At 37.0% G+C, this 16,863-nt stretch overlaps 3 protein-coding genes across 3 annotated transcripts; 1 reads left to right on the forward strand and 2 right to left on the reverse strand.

Moving 5' to 3' along the window:
• Positions 1–391: 391 nt before the first annotated feature.
• Positions 392–3,296, reverse strand: MELLADRAFT_76645 (uncharacterized protein; the record flags this gene model as incomplete). The annotated part of the gene is made up of 3 exons (XM_007405301.1): positions 392–1,120; positions 1,199–2,904; positions 2,970–3,296. 3 exons carry the CDS (start codon positions 3,271–3,273, stop codon positions 1,043–1,045), a joined length of 2,088 nt encoding a protein of 695 aa, XP_007405363.1.
• A 221-nt stretch (positions 3,297–3,517) lies between these two features.
• On the forward strand, positions 3,518–5,195 carry MELLADRAFT_102295 (uncharacterized protein; the record flags this gene model as incomplete). Its single annotated transcript, XM_007404946.1, has 4 exons — positions 3,518–3,554; positions 3,632–4,140; positions 4,275–4,764; positions 4,870–5,195. The coding sequence occupies 4 exons, from the start codon at positions 3,518–3,520 to the stop codon at positions 5,193–5,195; spliced, it is 1,362 nt and encodes a 453-aa protein (XP_007405008.1).
• Positions 5,196–5,445: 250 nt separating this feature from the next.
• MELLADRAFT_102296 (uncharacterized protein) lies at positions 5,446–6,632 on the reverse strand (the record flags this gene model as incomplete). Its single annotated transcript, XM_007405300.1, has 2 exons — positions 5,446–6,206; positions 6,275–6,632. The coding sequence occupies 2 exons, from the start codon at positions 6,630–6,632 to the stop codon at positions 5,446–5,448; spliced, it is 1,119 nt and encodes a 372-aa protein (XP_007405362.1).
• Positions 6,633–16,863: the final 10,231 nt, after the last annotated feature.

Here is a 16,863-nt window from a genome sequence, read left to right on the forward strand (position 1 = left end):
TCTGAGTGGTTTTTGTGGCTAAAAACAGCCCCTGGCCCTGCCTGGCCCCAAGGCGTCAGATTCAGGGTGTGCCCTGCCTGGCCCTGATCCATTTTGAAAGGCCTTTGGGCTTCACTGAGGCCAGGCGGCGCCCCGGGGCTGGCGCTGAAAGTTCAGGGCCGGGTTACAGCCCTAGTTGAGTCTACATAGGTGATAACAACTGTAACTCAACATGGGAGCTGGCCAGTACAACTCACAAGGGACTTAGTTAAGTTTGACTCAAGTACATATGTGACATTTATCTTGACTCAAATAGTTTCATTCTGAACAGAACACCTTGGATCATCACATTAAACACACATCATCAAAGTAAACCATTCAAAGATGATCAAGTCAAGTCAAGCAAAAAAACACTGATTAAAATTTGTACAAATCAATTCATCATCAAAAATGAAAGAAAAACCAATTTTTTTTTATAAAAAGATTACAAATTAAACTCATTCAAAAAGAGAAGAAAAAAACAACATCTGAATCAAATCAAAATGAACATGAAAAAGTCTATAAGATACTAATAAAAAAGATCAGAGAAATAAAACATTGTATCACATACCACAATTTCTTTAATTAAGAGATAAAGAAAGACTTGATAAAAAACAAAAAAAAGTAACCCCCTAAACATTAGTACAACACTTTATCTTTCTTACATCATAATCTGTTTGTTTTTGGTAAATAATATGTAAAAATGATTTTTAAAAAATAAATGAACATTAAACGAAAGAAAGAAAGGAGAAAGAAAGAAAGGAGAAAGAAAGAAAGAGAGAAAGAGAGAAAGGAAAGAGAAACCCGGATTTTTTTCTTGCAAAAAGACAAATTTACGTATCATGTAAACAGAGAAGAACCCAAGTTGATTTTGATCTTCTCATTAAAAAACATTGAGAAAAGTAACCTAATAAAACCATCAATCTTATACCTCTTTTCCCTATAAAGATAAGTATACTTCTCAACTTTTCTTTTTTTTCATTTTCTTTCAATTGATTTCTCTCTTCTTTTCTTGTCTTTTGAATCAAAATTCAAATCCTTCACTCTTAAAGATCTCAACATCAACTCCAAACTTCACTCGATCAGCTAAATCTTGACGATCCTATCGAAAGAGAGAAAAAAAAACCAAAAATCAAGATCCAATTTTTTTACCTAAATCTCAAAGAATCAAAAGACTTACTAAACAAATAAATGCACGCTGTAAAGTTCTATATAAGTTTTGACTACCATCACCATCAGGTAAAACATCATGTGGTTGATTTTCCAAACCGATTTGATCACCATCAATCTTCATTTGACCATTCTTCCCTACATCACATGATTTCTGATGTAACGAAATCGCAGCTAAAAGATGTTCAGCTCCTTCTTTAAAACAATTAATATTCATACAAGAGACTCCAAGATTATAAATCGCTCTAGTGAAATTCGGTCTGATCTCCAAGGCTTTTCGATAAGCTTCAATGGCTTCTTCAGGTTCACCTCCGTTTGCCAAAGTAGCACCTAATCGATTCCATAAAAGATAATCATTCGGTTTCACATTCAAAGCTGATTCAAAACAATCTTTAGCTCTTAAGAAATCATTATTACTATAAAACAAAACTCCTAATCCGATTTGAATTTCAGCATCGACTGGTTGACTTTGAATCGATTCTTTAGCTTCTCCTTCTCTAAGTTTAGGTCCAGCTCTAGCGGCTTCTAAAAACAAATCGACGACTCTAGAATGTCGTTCCCAAGGATTATGATGGGTTTGATGGATCGAATCGGATTTCATCTTTCGAATCACATTAGGATAAGTAAGTTCTAACCATCTTTCAAGTGTAGCTAAGGCTCTAAGTTCATAACCTTCATTCACCCATCCGATCGCTAAAGCCATCCAAGAAGCTTCACCATCGATCCCTCCACATCCAATGGCTTTTTCAAAGGCTTTGATCGCTAAAAACTCCTTTTCATCCGCTGCATTCGTTTCTCCCAACATTCTCCAAGCTTCTCCTCGATTCGGATTCAATTGACATGCTGCTTCGAATGCTAATGCAGCTTCACTCAACGGTGCTCCCATTGAAATTAATCTTTTACCTTCTTCTAATGGATCTTCTAAATCTTTATATGGATTATGTTCAGTTTGGTATGGATAAGGTTTGGGATCTTTTAGAAAATCGGCAATGTTCTCACTATTTAAAATCGATGATGAATGATACTCTGAATTAAGTTTTTCAAATTCTTCTGACCATCCATGAAGTTCAGATTCATTAATCGAACCCGTCAAATTTAAATTCTTCCATGTAGTTTCTAATGATCTCATAAATGCTGCATCATCTGCTTCTTCTAATTCTAACTCTTCTTCTCTGCTTGAACTTTCTTCATCTACTGCTCTTCTATTTTGTTCAGTTTGCCCAACGCTTTCATCGGCTTTGGTTTCAGATCGGTCCGAGATCCCTACTTTTGCAAATTCGGCTTCCCAATTCTCATCTGATAATTCAATCAATTGGCTGCTCTGTGATTGTGATTGGTTTTGAGCGTGAGCTTGAGCTTGAGTGATGGGTAAACCAGAGTTGAAGATCATAGAAGAAGATCCCATCATATCATGTAAACCTCCTCCTAGACCTCCTAGCTGACTAAACTGATTCATGAACCGGTTCGGACCCATTCCAAAGTTAGATCTAGGGTGATAAGTACTTGAACTTTCAGAGATTGGATCCACTTGACCAGTTTCGATGGCAGATGATGAAAACTCTTGTGTCCATTCTTTTGGTTGTTCGTTTGGAAATCTAGTTTCGTTCCGGGTTGGTGGTCCTTGGAATGATCTTTCCATACGATTGATTTCTTCTGGTGTGATGATCGAATGTGTAGTAGAATTCAAATGATGTGGTAAAAACTCTTGATGAGAATCTATAAACCAAAAAAAAGGAAAAAATTAGTGAATCCAAAAAAAGATGGAGAGTAAAAGATCATACCTCTATGAGAACCCGAAAAGTGTGGATGATTCAACAAATTCTCATGATGATGATGATGTTGTTGATGATGATGAAGAGGATTGAAGTGAGAAGTAGGATTCAAGAAATCTTGAGTTTCTTTCAAATTACTTTGGTTTTCATTCGATAAGAAAGAAGAAGAAGAAGCCGAAGAAGTCGAAGATTCAAGTTGAGAGAAATGATCAAGTTGATTAGATTTAGGATCTCTTTCGATATGTTTTAGTAAACTTTGAAGTGGATTGGATGGTCCACAATCTGCTCCATTAACGATCGCTTGGAATGCCATTGCGTTGGTCTTGAACTTGAAGATAGAAGATTGAGAAAGTCGAATTCGATGTTCATTAGCACTGAGACTGAGAGTAAACAGACTATTTATAACTTCAAAGACCCTCATCGATCGAGTATTTAACCGAGTCCGACTCAGATCACCGTCATAGCTCGGGTCTCCTAATGATGAAATCGGGTGGGATCTTCATCTTCAATCAATCACATTCACAACCATATCAATCTTATCAAGACTACTTCAAAACATGAACCAAGACCTTGTCATAGACTACGAATCAGATTGTAAGTCAACCCATTCTCAAACAAATCAACATCCCAGAATCTCTAAGCTAAACTTTCTTTTTTTGGTTTGCTAAAAGGTTCAACTTTTTCATTAGCATTTTCACCCTTAACTCATTCTAATTCAAATGAACCATCATCAACTCATCAAACCAAATCTACATCCAACATTCCAGACTTAAAACTAGCCATCGGATCTTACATTGAATCTTATTCTGAAAACAATGTGACAATCCTAGGTCTTCAATCACATCCATTCACCCACCAAACCCAACTAACTCCTATAGCCAAAGCATTACATCCATACCCTACTACTTCAATTGATTTCTCCCCAATCAGATTATCGGAATCTTTACAAGCTTCAAGTGGTACGAATTCATGTTTGAAAACTAGAGAGATGTTGGCTACTAGTTCAGAATGTATTAGGTTATGGGATTTTGCTTATGGTGCTCATCATCATTCTTCGCATCTTTCCGCTTTGGGTAACTTTGATGGTTCTTCCGGGTCGAGTGGGTATGTGAATGAGAATCATCGAAAGATTTCTCAATCTTCGGGTTATCAACTTGTCTTACGTTCTCAAATGGCAAATGTGAGTTGATTACAAAAACCAAGTAAACCAAAGTATGGCAAAACTGATCTTAAACACTTCGTCTTTTTCTTTTGGTAACTTTTCTGAATTTGTTGATCTTGATTTTTTTTCCCATCAATGGGTTTCTTTTTTAGAGTAAAGCTGATTATTCTGCACCACTGACTTCTTTTTCTTGGTCACAACTTGATCCATCTTTAATCGTCACTTCTTCAATCGACACCACCTGTACAGTCTGGGACATATCCTCTTCATCAGCCATCACCCAACTCATCGCCCACGATCGAGAAGTCTACGATGTATGTTGGTCAACTTCATCACGTGAGATCTTTGCATCTGTAGGGGCCGATGGATCGGTTCGGATCTTTGATTTAAGATCTTTAGATCATTCTACAATCTTATTCGAATCCAATCCTTTACCACTCACTGCTCAAGCTCCGGCTCTCCTAAGGCTGAAATTCAATCCGATCGATCCTAATTATATTGCTGTTTCTTCCGCTTCGGGTCATGAGGTTCATTTACTTGATGTTCGATCTCCTGGTGTACCTGTGGTTGAATTAAAGGCTCATGCTTCTGTTGTGAATGGGTTGGCTTGGTCACCTGATGGAAACTTATTAGGATCATGTGGTACGGCTTCTTCTTTCATCAAAATGGAAAACTTGATCAATCACTAATATTTTGTTTCTTTGTTTGTGTTGCTTTTCTGGTTGGGTTGGGATGTGTTTTGAAAAGGTGATGATTGTCAAGTATTAATTTGGGATTTTAATGGAATTCCAAACCTAATTGAAACAGGAACCACTTCAACCATCCATCCAAACCCATCCCAATCCCAATCAACTCAATCCCAATCCCAATCTACTCAATCCCAATCCAAACCCAACCAAACCCAAACCAACACAAGAAGCTCAAGTTCAACTACCACTCAACCCAAACTGATGAGAGATCCATTGTTGGCTTATGATTCAGTACAAGAAATCAATTCGATCACTTGGTCTGTTGCCTATAGAGATTGGTTAGCGATTTCGATGGGTAAGAAAATTAAATGTTTGAGAGTTTAAAAAGAATTGAAAAGAAAACTGTGAAAAAAGTTGAGAGATTTATCCTTTTTTTTTGTTGGATTTTTTTTTGGAGTTTTGTTGTGAATTTTGCAATGTATTTTTTTTTTCGAGGTTTGGATTTGGGTTTTTTTTGGTTTATGATACATACATACAGATGAAAATTTAATGAATAAGTAAACAACATATTTTTCAAGAAGAAAAAAAGTGTCAAGAAATTGGTTTTTGGTTTTGGTTTTCTGGTTTTTTTGGTTTATCGAAATGCATTTTGATAAAGATCTAAACCGATTAAAGGTTGAATGGAAGTCAAGTTTTGGGAAACCCATTGATTGATTTCAATGTAATCGTTTCCAATACACTTAATTAATCCGATCTTGATTCCATCATTCAAGGTTTGATCTACTGAATCTAATGGGATTTGAGTATATGACCAAACCAATTGATCAGGTTGATGAGTATTAGAATGATGATTGACAATATGAGTTGGTTTAGTTGATTGTTGTAAGCTTTCGAAATGATGGTGTAGGGAATGTAAAGTTTCATGAGAGCTTAATGAAGAAGTTATCAAATAAATTGTGAGTAGAATTGAAAATCTTTGGTGGCTTGAGGTTCCGTTCTCTTGGGATGGTCGTAAGGTTAGTGAATCTTTTAGGATTAATGTGTCTTGGAGATAAAATGAGTTGATCGATTTGTATTGTTCGAATTCCCATTCTTCTCCTTTACCTTCTTTACCTTCTTCTTTACTTTCTGATTCTGATGGGTGTTTGGTTGGTTTTTTGAAATGTTTTCTACCAGTTGTTAACCAATCTAAGATTAATAAAGAACACGTTTGATTAGCTAATCTGAAGGATTGTGATTGTGAAAAGTTAGAAGATTTGTAAGTAGTAATAGGTGATGGTAAACTGATTAAAATCGAATTGGCTTTCAAGTTCACTGTGATGATTTGTTTTGATTTGATTGATTTAAGTTTGAATGGAGTCATCGAGTTCTGTTTCGGTTCGAATTGTTTGAAAACTACAAATTCATGACATTCTTGAAATCAACCTCTCACAGAAAGACAGGAGAGTTTTATAGGATTGTACCTTTTGTAGAACCTTGAGTAAGTAAAACTAATCCAGTTTCTTCTTCTAATTCGATTCTTAATTTAATTAAATCTCCATTGACCATTCCTCCACCATAACTCAAGATATATATCCTTTGAATCTCTCTTTCTTCTTCTACCGCTAAACTCTTCATTTCTTCTGAATCTTCATTCTTTGATTCTGTTCGGGTTATATATGATTTAATTGGAATTAATTTTAATGGATAACTAAATTTAAGGATAGATAAATCGGTTTTGATTTGCTTGGTGTTGATTGAGTTTGAGTCTTCGGTATAAGATTTGGAAGTTATTCGAATCATTCCATTTCCTGGTTCGATTCGTTCTTCAACTTTAAACATTTCTCTGATTCTGATGCTGATGCTGATTCTTTCATGTATTTATCCTGTTCTACCTGGAAGTTTGGTTAAAAGTTTTCGAAATACATGAACTTTGTCGATTTTTGACACGACGGGTTCTAACGACCAAAAACACATTGACATTACTTCGAAATGAAGCTTCTGCTTGCAAAAAAGGTGTCCCAACAGTGGCTTGAACACTGGACCTTCAGATAAAGTGACTTCAGTCTGACGCTCTCCCAACTGAGCTATTAAGACGGGGATATTGAAACACAGTTTTCCTAGTCCATAAAGGCCTATCATTTATTGAATTGCAGCATAAAGGATAATTTTGACAGGCTTCAGAATACCCCAATGAAAGGTTAATCATCCAATCCAAAGTACATTATGAGTTCAAGCTATGGGTCAAGCAAGGAACAACTCAGTACATAGTTTAGCAAGGATGTGAATCTGTGGGAGTTCAAAAATGCACTGGTTTACATTAGCTGGTCTCAAAGCAACCCCAGTTGCCAAAAAACCCGGTAAACCCACTTGCTTTTGTAGTGGTAACTTTGTGTATTGACTTGACATCTTTGACACCTCCCAGCCAAAAAGACAACCAGGTGTACCGGGTTTGCTTTGAGACCGGCTATTGATATCACTTTACAGTTAGCTTAACCCAATGCCTCTCTTGCCAGCCACTTCCACATCCTTTCAGGTGCTTGGAATGGAAATCTGTCAATAAGCGGACTTATTGAACTAGATGCAAAGTAAGATTTATACTACTAATAGTAGTAAGGTAATAGAATAACCAAAAACTAAATAATAAAACAATTCATGTGGAGCAAATAACTAACCTAAGGGCTTTAAAAGGACAAGGGTTTTAAAGAGCAAAAGAGGTTGTTTGGGACGCGGTGGTAACTTTGTAAATAAAGGTACTGATTAATTGATTGGTTATATTAGAAGATGAAGAAAAAGGAGAAATAAGAGGAAAACAATAGGCATTTATATACCCTACAAACTAGCCAAAAGAGCGGAAAAGCAGACATTACAAATAATTCAAATGTTAATAATGAATTTAGCGGAAAACCAGGTACACATCATTATTACTAAAGTGCCAAGTATTCTTTTAGATGTTATTACGTGCACACCCAAGTATCATTACAAATATAGTGTAATCACTTGCTCATTTGGTTCAGGTCATCTCAGACTGTCAGATCAGCGTTTCCCAGGCGCCAGATCCAGTCTGGTTTTGATTTTACAGGACGCTGGGTTGGGTGATCACTCCAAGTCCAACCCTCTGTCTAAACTGGGAATCCCTTCACCTCCTGAACTTGTGACATTACTAATTTGTGGTGAGCCCTTACATCATTAATTGATATATCAGTAATGTCTTTACAAGAAAAGAAACTGAATTTGAATCATAGAAAAATGAAATTGACTCAAAAAATAAAAGAAAGAATTGATTAAAAATATTCAGAAAAAGAATGTATTCATCGGAAGATAAAACTATTAACTCTTATAAGTTAAGTTCCTTATAAGTGCGATTTTACTTAATCTTATGTTAGCCAGGTGATAGATACATCTGTACTTATGCCCTGGCTGACAAAATCTGAATGGAGCATACCTGTTAACACTTGAGTTGTCTTATTATACTTTTCTTAATGTTTCCTGCTCTTCCTTGCTAACACAGATCACTTTACCTTACAGACAGGTTTGCAGAATGCCTATCTAGATGTACTGTTTCACCATTGATGTACCATTCAAGAATCTTTTGTTGTCTTGTTCTTGAGCTGAGTTTTTCCAGCTTTATGTCTTACTGTGTAAAACAGTCTACAGCTTGGATTTGTGCCATTATAAGCAATTTGAAAAATCTAGAAAAGACTGCAATACAATCCAGGCCAAAGTTTTTGAGATGTTCAAATCAGTTGGTTGGATGGATCTCTTTTGGGGTATCTATAATATCATACTATGAAGATATGTAGAGTATGATGATGAAAAACTTTGGCTTGTGAGTTAAAGTGATCTTTATCAGTGAGGAAACACTGCAAACATCATTCAAATTCCCCAAGTGTGCAGGAAAAAAATATTGGGAGTATGATTTGTCATAAAATGATCTATCACTCCATACCTGAGCCATAACACCCACACTACATATGTGTAGCAGGCTCAGTGAATAGGTGGTTAACAAGTGTCAGCCTGAGACTTCAAACAGGTGGCTTTAAGAGAATCAAAGCTGAATACTTGTGCGCTTGATGCGTCTTTATTGGCTTTGTTACAGTATCTTACTGAAGTAAATTCAAGCCTTCATAAACAGGAGCTGGCAACTCCATGTTGTCTTAGGTGCGGGATGGCTACCGCTGCCTGATACTCGCTGAAAGGTCTGTTCCAATCAGGGTCTTCTGAGGTAGGTACAAGAGTACTCCTGTCTCAGGTATATGCAGTCTAGTTTCTATGTATTAATAAAGAGACATCTTTATTAATAACAATCTTTGAAAACATCTTGGACGGTGGAAGGTAATCTATGTCTAGTTTCTACATATTGATAAAGAGGCGTCTTTATCAATAATGATCTTCGATAACATTTTGGACGATAAGATGAAGTAGATGTTGGGATCTTTAGTTCAATAACGACATTCTTTAGTGAAAAGATACACGATAACAGTTATAAAAAACGGTAGGAGTCAAATAAAAAAGATAGGATCAATAAAGTGGATACTAAATTGGATACGATCTAAGTTAAAAGTATGAGCTGGTTTTTCAGTAAAAAGTCATAGAGTTTGATTTCTAAAAGTAAAGTTGTTGGTTTGTAAAAGGTTTATTCTCCTTGTTGAGGTGCGGAAAGCCATTGCTTATATATCACTGTGTATGTGTTTTTGTGATCTAACACATAAGGGATCTCTTCATGCGTTCATAAGGGTCCTTATGTAACCAATGTGATGTTACATGTTTCTAATCTTGTGGTCACCGTCTTAGGATGTAACAAGGATTAATGAAACATCTATCCTTCTTTGAGATCAGGGTCTTATGCTTTCAAGCTCAGTTCCTTCACCCAAGCTTGATTGCTTCTTTTGTTTGTTCCATAACTGAGACCTCGGAGGGATCTTACAGAGTCTTACTCTTGTCTTGATCCTTTTGATCCGATACATGTACATGAGTATTGACAGATAGTGGGAGTGTTGCAAGATACTCCTCATAGCTGACAACAAGTACATACAGTTCTGCTCAGTTATCTGCTCATCAGGATAAGTTGTTCATATGTAATACATGCTGCAACTTTTTTCAGATTGACAAAAGCATTCCAAAGATTGACTACATACACTGACTCAATGTTTTGGTGTAATCTCATCAACTCAACTGCATGTAACACCCTTTCTGTTACTAAGAAATAGTTTCTACAATATTGCCTGAGCAGCTACATAATTATATGTAGGGAATTTTTGGGACAATTTTTTCAAAGTCAAAAAAGTTACATGTGGTATAATATGTGATTTATTTATTCTGATGGGCAAAAAACTGAGCAGACCTGCATGTACATGATAGACAACTATTTACTTAGCTTGTTGCACATATGTAGTGTGGGTGTGTTGGCTGAGGTGTGCAGTATCCAATCCTTTTATGGGAAGCTGTACCATTAATCATTTTCCTCTTCCAACTTGCAGAAGTTGAATGACGTTCACAGTGAAAATGAGAAAAAAAATGAAAAAAAAACATAAGGGGACTTAAGCATTGATTTGCTCCAGTCAGATTTTCTTAATGAGTTCCAAGCCCCTGGAGGTGGCTGGAAAGAGAGGGCTTGTGTTAGTGATGAGATCACACTTAAAGGATCATTCTGGGTTCCGTTTTTGTCATAACAAATCCATAATATGATAAGTGACACTCATATTCATAAAATACAAAGATAAACATGATTTTGAAAAGATAGAAATGAAAACTTTGGGCTTTGAATTCAATATATCCCTGCCAAAAATGATGAATATCTATAGTGCTCAACGTCAAGACCGCTTAAACACCAGGTATTTTTTCAAAAGCTATGCACGGGGCCAGTTTTCGAGCTTTTCAAGATTTGATTGCACTTTTGTAATGGGCTCATTGGCAGCTATCCAAAACTGTTTGGAAATTTTCATAGGAGTAAATCTCCAGAACATCGAGAGGTTGCCAATGACCAACTTTTTCATTTCTGTCAAGTTTCAGTTAAAAATTATATACACTGGTCGGTTAGGTGGCACGCAGTTGTGTGAAAGAAAAAAAAACAAAAAAATGTATATTTTGCGTGTGTGACAGGATTTTTTCATATTTTGTAACAAAATAATCGATGAAAGATAAGTAAAACAAGAGAAGTCAGCTCATGAGCTGTCAATATCCATGACAGCTGTGTCATATACTTTTCTATGAGACTGATATACATGAATTGGGTGATCAGGGTCCGTTTCTCTTTTTTGCTCATCACTATAATCGATATGAAAATTTCATGTCAGACACATCAAAAATAATATAAATTGCTTGTAAGTTGTGTTGCTTACATGTACTTGAGTTGTATTCCATCAATGTGCCAAAAGAAACGTCTGATTGTGAGCAGTGAACAAGAGGATCTTAGCTTTTCAAATAAAGCTTTTCGTTCATCTAATGATTTACACATATAGTTCTCTTTGCGATACTCTAAGAGAGAAAAGAAGGACAATGTTCATGATGATCAGCTGTCAAGAGATGAACCCCAAGATTTTACAGGGTTACTCACGTTTCTTGATGAAACACCAATACATTTCAATCGGATTCAGCTCACAGTGAAACTTTGGTGGAAACATACATAGATGACCAGCCTCCTCGATCGTCATTTGAATAAGTGGCTTTTCCCGAGCAAAATCTGATTGCATCGAAAGGATTTTGAAGGCACAGCAGTCGATCTCATTGTGATCGACCGGTAACTCAGGCATCTCGGCTGGAAAGTTTTTGGGAAAGGATTCCTCAGATTGTTTGAGGAGACGTTCAGCTCGAGAGATGGCATCCTTTGCAAGTCCTGACTTTTTGCATGCAGCACATTGATAACCAAGCGTTTTTGAGCCTCGAGCCGTCCTGGAATCGCTATGATGCTTCCATAAACCACGCTCTTCAAGCACCACTCGGACTCCCTTTGCTTTGTTGGCAAGGTGCGGATCTGGATGATCAGCTGGAAAGACCATGGATTGAGCTTGGCCTCGCAAGTGGAGGGGGATGTTTGGATTGTCAAGTGGTATTTTGGTGTCTCGAAGTCGACCTTGCTTGCCTCCAGGGTTGAGATTCATCTTCTGGACTCGGAGTGCCGCAGGTCCAAAAGACTCGTGAGCCGAAGAACAGTCAAATATGAAAAGAGCCTGAGCGTTGGGGTGGAGGGTTTCGAAAATAGGAATTGCACGTGTCTTGACTTGTTGGATAAGCTGGTTACAGTCCCACCAAGCATCACCTTGGCTTCCAGGATATATTACAACACCTGCATCAGTGAATGGCAGGTCTGTAACAGTATCAAGAGGAAGGATGAGACGGCCTGTTGGTTCCGAAACGAAGTCTGAGACATGCATGAGTTTGCCTTGTGATTTCAGTCGGAGATCACAGTCATCCTTTGAGAACCATCCCATCGATTCATCCTCGTTTGCGTGGACTGTTGATTCATCGTGGTAAATACGAATGACCTCCTTATCACTGAAGCCTAAGACAGGTTCAGTGATCTCGTCAAGATGACGGCCATTGTATTTTTTAGAACGGATACAGAGACTGGTGAGTTTGTCAAGATACTCGCGCCGGTATAGAACAACATCGGCTCGTTCATGTCCGTCGTAATAGAGGCACTTCTTGAATGGCTTAAAACCCAAACCAAGCTTATGCATCCATCTATTTGCTGTCATATACGAGACATGATCTTGAAAGTCAGGGAAATCAGGCAAGATCTGACTGTTGATGATATGAGCAAGCTTGGATGGAGTGATCTATAGCATACAAATAAAAACACAATGGACATTGGTCAGTATCTTCTGGAGACAACTTTGTATACATATAAACGTGAGTTGTATTGATAGCCACACCTTTCCACTTTTCTGGGTGGGTATTGTGTCTGTGACACGTTTACGGAAATCGAAGTTGTCCAGCATCGAAGGGTGATCTGTCAATCTACCACGTCCATCAACGACCAGACGTTTGTGGGAAAGGATGTGAGTGGCTTGGGCTCGAATCTTGGCTGCATGTGTAGCTCCACTTGTGATTTGAGGATGGTTTCGAGCTCGAAGTATTGAGCTTTGGACAGTTTGCAAAGAAGCCTCGATTTTCGAAGATCGTGGGTTACAGAGGTTGAGCTGTCGGGTGCGATTGTTGAACTCTCGCAGTTCACCAAGCTGGTTGTAATACAGTCAAACCCGCGCACATGCATACCCGCGCACATGCATAACCAGCCAAAATGCATAAGTTTTGGTTTCCACCCAGCTGGTGCGGGCCAATTTTGTCATTAATTGCATAATTATGTCAAAAACCATAATGCATACTTCTTTTCAAGTCCCCAAAGTCATAATGCATGCCTACAAAGCGCCCCAGGATGTGTTTTTTTTCCATTGAACTCTGATCAAATCCTTTGCAAGTAGGATTTTGGCAACATCAGGCAGCAATGAGCCCTCTATGGGGTCAAACCGACCCCTAGTGGTGTTTTTTTCGGTGTCAAAAAAATATCTTGTCCTTGTACCCGCGCAAAATACAAACGTACTATTGCATAAACTTATACAATTTCAACAAAAACCCGTCATAATGCATATTTCAATGCATTTAGGCCAATATGCATACAAATATGCATTATGGGGGTTTATGCCTATTTGCATAACCCGCAATAATGCATAGCAAAAATTGTCTCCCCAATTTATGCATTAGCGCGGGTTTGACTGTATTTGTTGCTTTGGGATACTGTAGCATCATATGAGTCATAATATAACGCAGCTTCTTCAATGGCCTCGTTGAGTTCATCCCACGCATTGTTGATGTTCTCGATCTCAAATGGAAGTTTTGTGGTTTTCAACTGATCAGGTTCAATTGAAGGAAAGCAAGAAGGTACTGGAACAGGATTGATAGGTGGCGATGGAGGTTCAGAGCCAATTCTAGAACTGTGAGATAAGTCTTCTTCCAATTCGAAGTCAGACTCAGTTGAATCCAAGCTGCTGAGATTGGATAATGAGGATGAATGAAATGCCTTTGGGCGCTTGGGAGGTCCACACTGTTGGAAGCGACGTCTCTGTGCCTTCTGAGGCCTCTTGGGCGGCATAGTTGATAAGATCAAGGATGAGTCAAAGCGATGAGGTGGTGCAATCAAGCCATATCACCACCTATATCAAATAAAAATAATTTGAAATTTGGCCCGGCCCCGCTCAAAAATCAAAAAAAAAAGATCCGGTGTTTAAGCAGTCTTGATGTTGGGCACTATAAATTCATAAATCATATTCAATCAACATCATATTTTTTCTTATTTATTTTTTCTGTGTTTACAAAACATTTGGAAAACAACATCAATGGAAAACTCAAACAACCAAACAAACAAAAAAGTTTCTTTTGATATAGTAAACCACTATTTACCACCCAGAACCAAAAAAGAACTCAACACCCCCATGCAACATACTGCCCGGGCTGTAAATGTGTTTCTGCCCAGTATCTCTGTCTGTGAAGTAGTCATTGTTTCATCGGTTCTTTGTCATGATCTGCATGCTTTTGAATGTGCTTTAGATTTATGCTATGAATCCTTATGAACAGTATTTTCCATAGCAGATTGTACTTTTCTTTTCAATTGTATCAGAAGGACAAAATGCTATGTATGAATCAAGAATCAAGTCACAACCCCTAACTACTGGTCACTGGCAGCTCAGTGTGCCCCATGTCTTCAAAACATTCTCAAGATGTTTTCAAAATATAACATGTGACTGTTATCAAGATGTTTTGGGCTGGGTCAGTCACCAACAAAATATGTGATACCACCAAAATTGAGATGATATCATACAGCATCATAAATCTGTACAAAACTGCTCCTGTATTTCCCCACCAAGAAGATATAGTATATTGGGCTTTATGATGTGAATTGACTGAGTCATTGAGGTTTGAAAAATGAAACAATCAATGATACAGAATTTTTTTTTGTACTGTACTCAAGACTCAAATCATGGATATTTTAAAGCTATATATATAAATTAAATTCAAGGTTCCTATCCAAAACATGCTTCCACACCTTTTTTCCCCTCCAGTCTTCCAGTGCAAGACAGATTTCTATATGGAATTGTGGATTGTACATGAGCAGTTATGTTTTCCATTGATTTTGTGGTTTCAGGACAAATATGGGGCAATTGATGGCAGGCATTTTTGGAGAATACTGTGTGCATGTATATGAATCAATTTGAGAGTGTTTCTTTCCATCCATTTTCTCACAATTTTCCCCAACAGCATAGAACTGCACAAAATCAAACCATTATATACAATCAACAATTACATATATAAATATTGTACACAGAGGAAGAATGCCTGGAAAATAATCTTGAGACACATATGGTAGAGATGTGAGGGTTGGGTATTCAAAAGAATACTCAGGGCTCACTAAAAATGGTAAGGTGGGTTGGTAATTTTTGTTAATTAAAGTTATATTGCAAATATGCTGTATTACAATAAAATTATAAAGTTAAAAGAGAGAAAGGGGAAGAGAAGAACTGATCTGTTTGGATAAATCCAGACAGACTACAGTTAAATGACTCCTGAAAAGGAGATTATAATTATAAGAAATATGAAAGCTGGATCCAAGGCTTTCCTTCAATCTTCAAAGTGACTGATTGAAGAGTGATGTGTAGAATCACTACGCTGGTTGTTATAAAGTCACCAACTTATGGTTATTCAAAAGGTACACCAACCTTGAGTTGATATAGGTCACTAACCTGCAGTTGTTCAGAAGGTACACTAACCTGTGAGTTGATATAGGTCACTAACCTGCAGTTGTTCTAGAGGTAACTAACCTGATGTTTATTGGAAGGTCACTAACCTGATGAGGGGGTTCTACTTAGGGGAAGTAGGGATCCAGAGGATGAAGAATAAGATTACTTTATCTTTTAGTCAGGAAGCTACTTTAAAGATATGAAGTGAATCACTAGTCTTATATTATATAAGACTTTTGATTATGTACTTCAAAAGAGTCTTTAAAGGGTTCTTTAAAAGAGGTGTGTAATAAAAAATGCTTGAGGGAAAGTCTTTGAAGGCTGAGAGAGGAGGGGTTTATATACTCTCCTCTCCAAACCTAATAGTAGTGATATTTGATTGTATCATTACTATGGTTTAGGGTTTAATGGTTATCATTAATTATTATTATTATTAATATTACATAATTACATATACGTGTTATGTAATTTATGTAGTATAAGCATTTTAACTCTTGACACTGAGTTATGAGGTGTGATTGGTATTTTGTTACATGTTACATATGTTTTTAAATGTATATACATATGTAATTGATGTTTGTATGTGTTTTATTATATATATTACGTGTGTTTTATAAGCTGTATGTACATGTAATTAGGCTTATAAGTGGGAGTTCAGTATTATAAGTTAGTTTTGGGTACATGTATATGTACCCAGGGCTGACAAGAGAGGAATATCAATTTTGAATTATATGTATATTGATGAAGATAGAAGATATTCAAGATTTGTGTCCCAAGTATAGTATAAAAATTGTATTTTTCATCCTTGATTTATTTTTTAAAAACTCAATAACTTGGTCAATTTACATCACAAAGGTTAAGGGTATGTTTGGTTGCGATTACAAATTGTAAACTCTGTTTGACCCCAGGCACATTGCCCTGGGGCAAATGAGTTGATTGTTTGAAACAAGTTTTTTTTGAATAAACTCCATTTTGGTTACATTTGAGAAAATCATGTTTGGTTGAAAATTTCAACCAGGCACATCTTGTAAACTGTTCTTTTAAGGTTTCTCACCTCCTCTCACCTCACCTCACTGTCTTCACATTCTACCACCTTGCATCCACCCGTATTGATATCCTTTGACAATATCTGGATTCTGATCCAAGTAATGATCATATGACATGATCTTTCTCCCCATCCAACAAATTTTTTTTTGAACACACTCGCAATAATGGTATTCAATACTGGAAAATCATGTCCCACCAAATTCAACACCCTCCTCCACTTTCTATGTATCTCATCTTTCAGGGGTGATTTGTTTTTGTACCTTTTGAAGTTCAATAATTGATTGAGATTGATT

Source organism: Melampsora larici-populina (assembly GCF_000204055.1).
Source record: "Melampsora larici-populina 98AG31 unplaced genomic scaffold MELLAscaffold_3, whole genome shotgun sequence".
Lineage (NCBI taxonomy): Eukaryota > Fungi > Basidiomycota > Pucciniomycetes > Pucciniales > Melampsoraceae > Melampsora > Melampsora laricis-populina.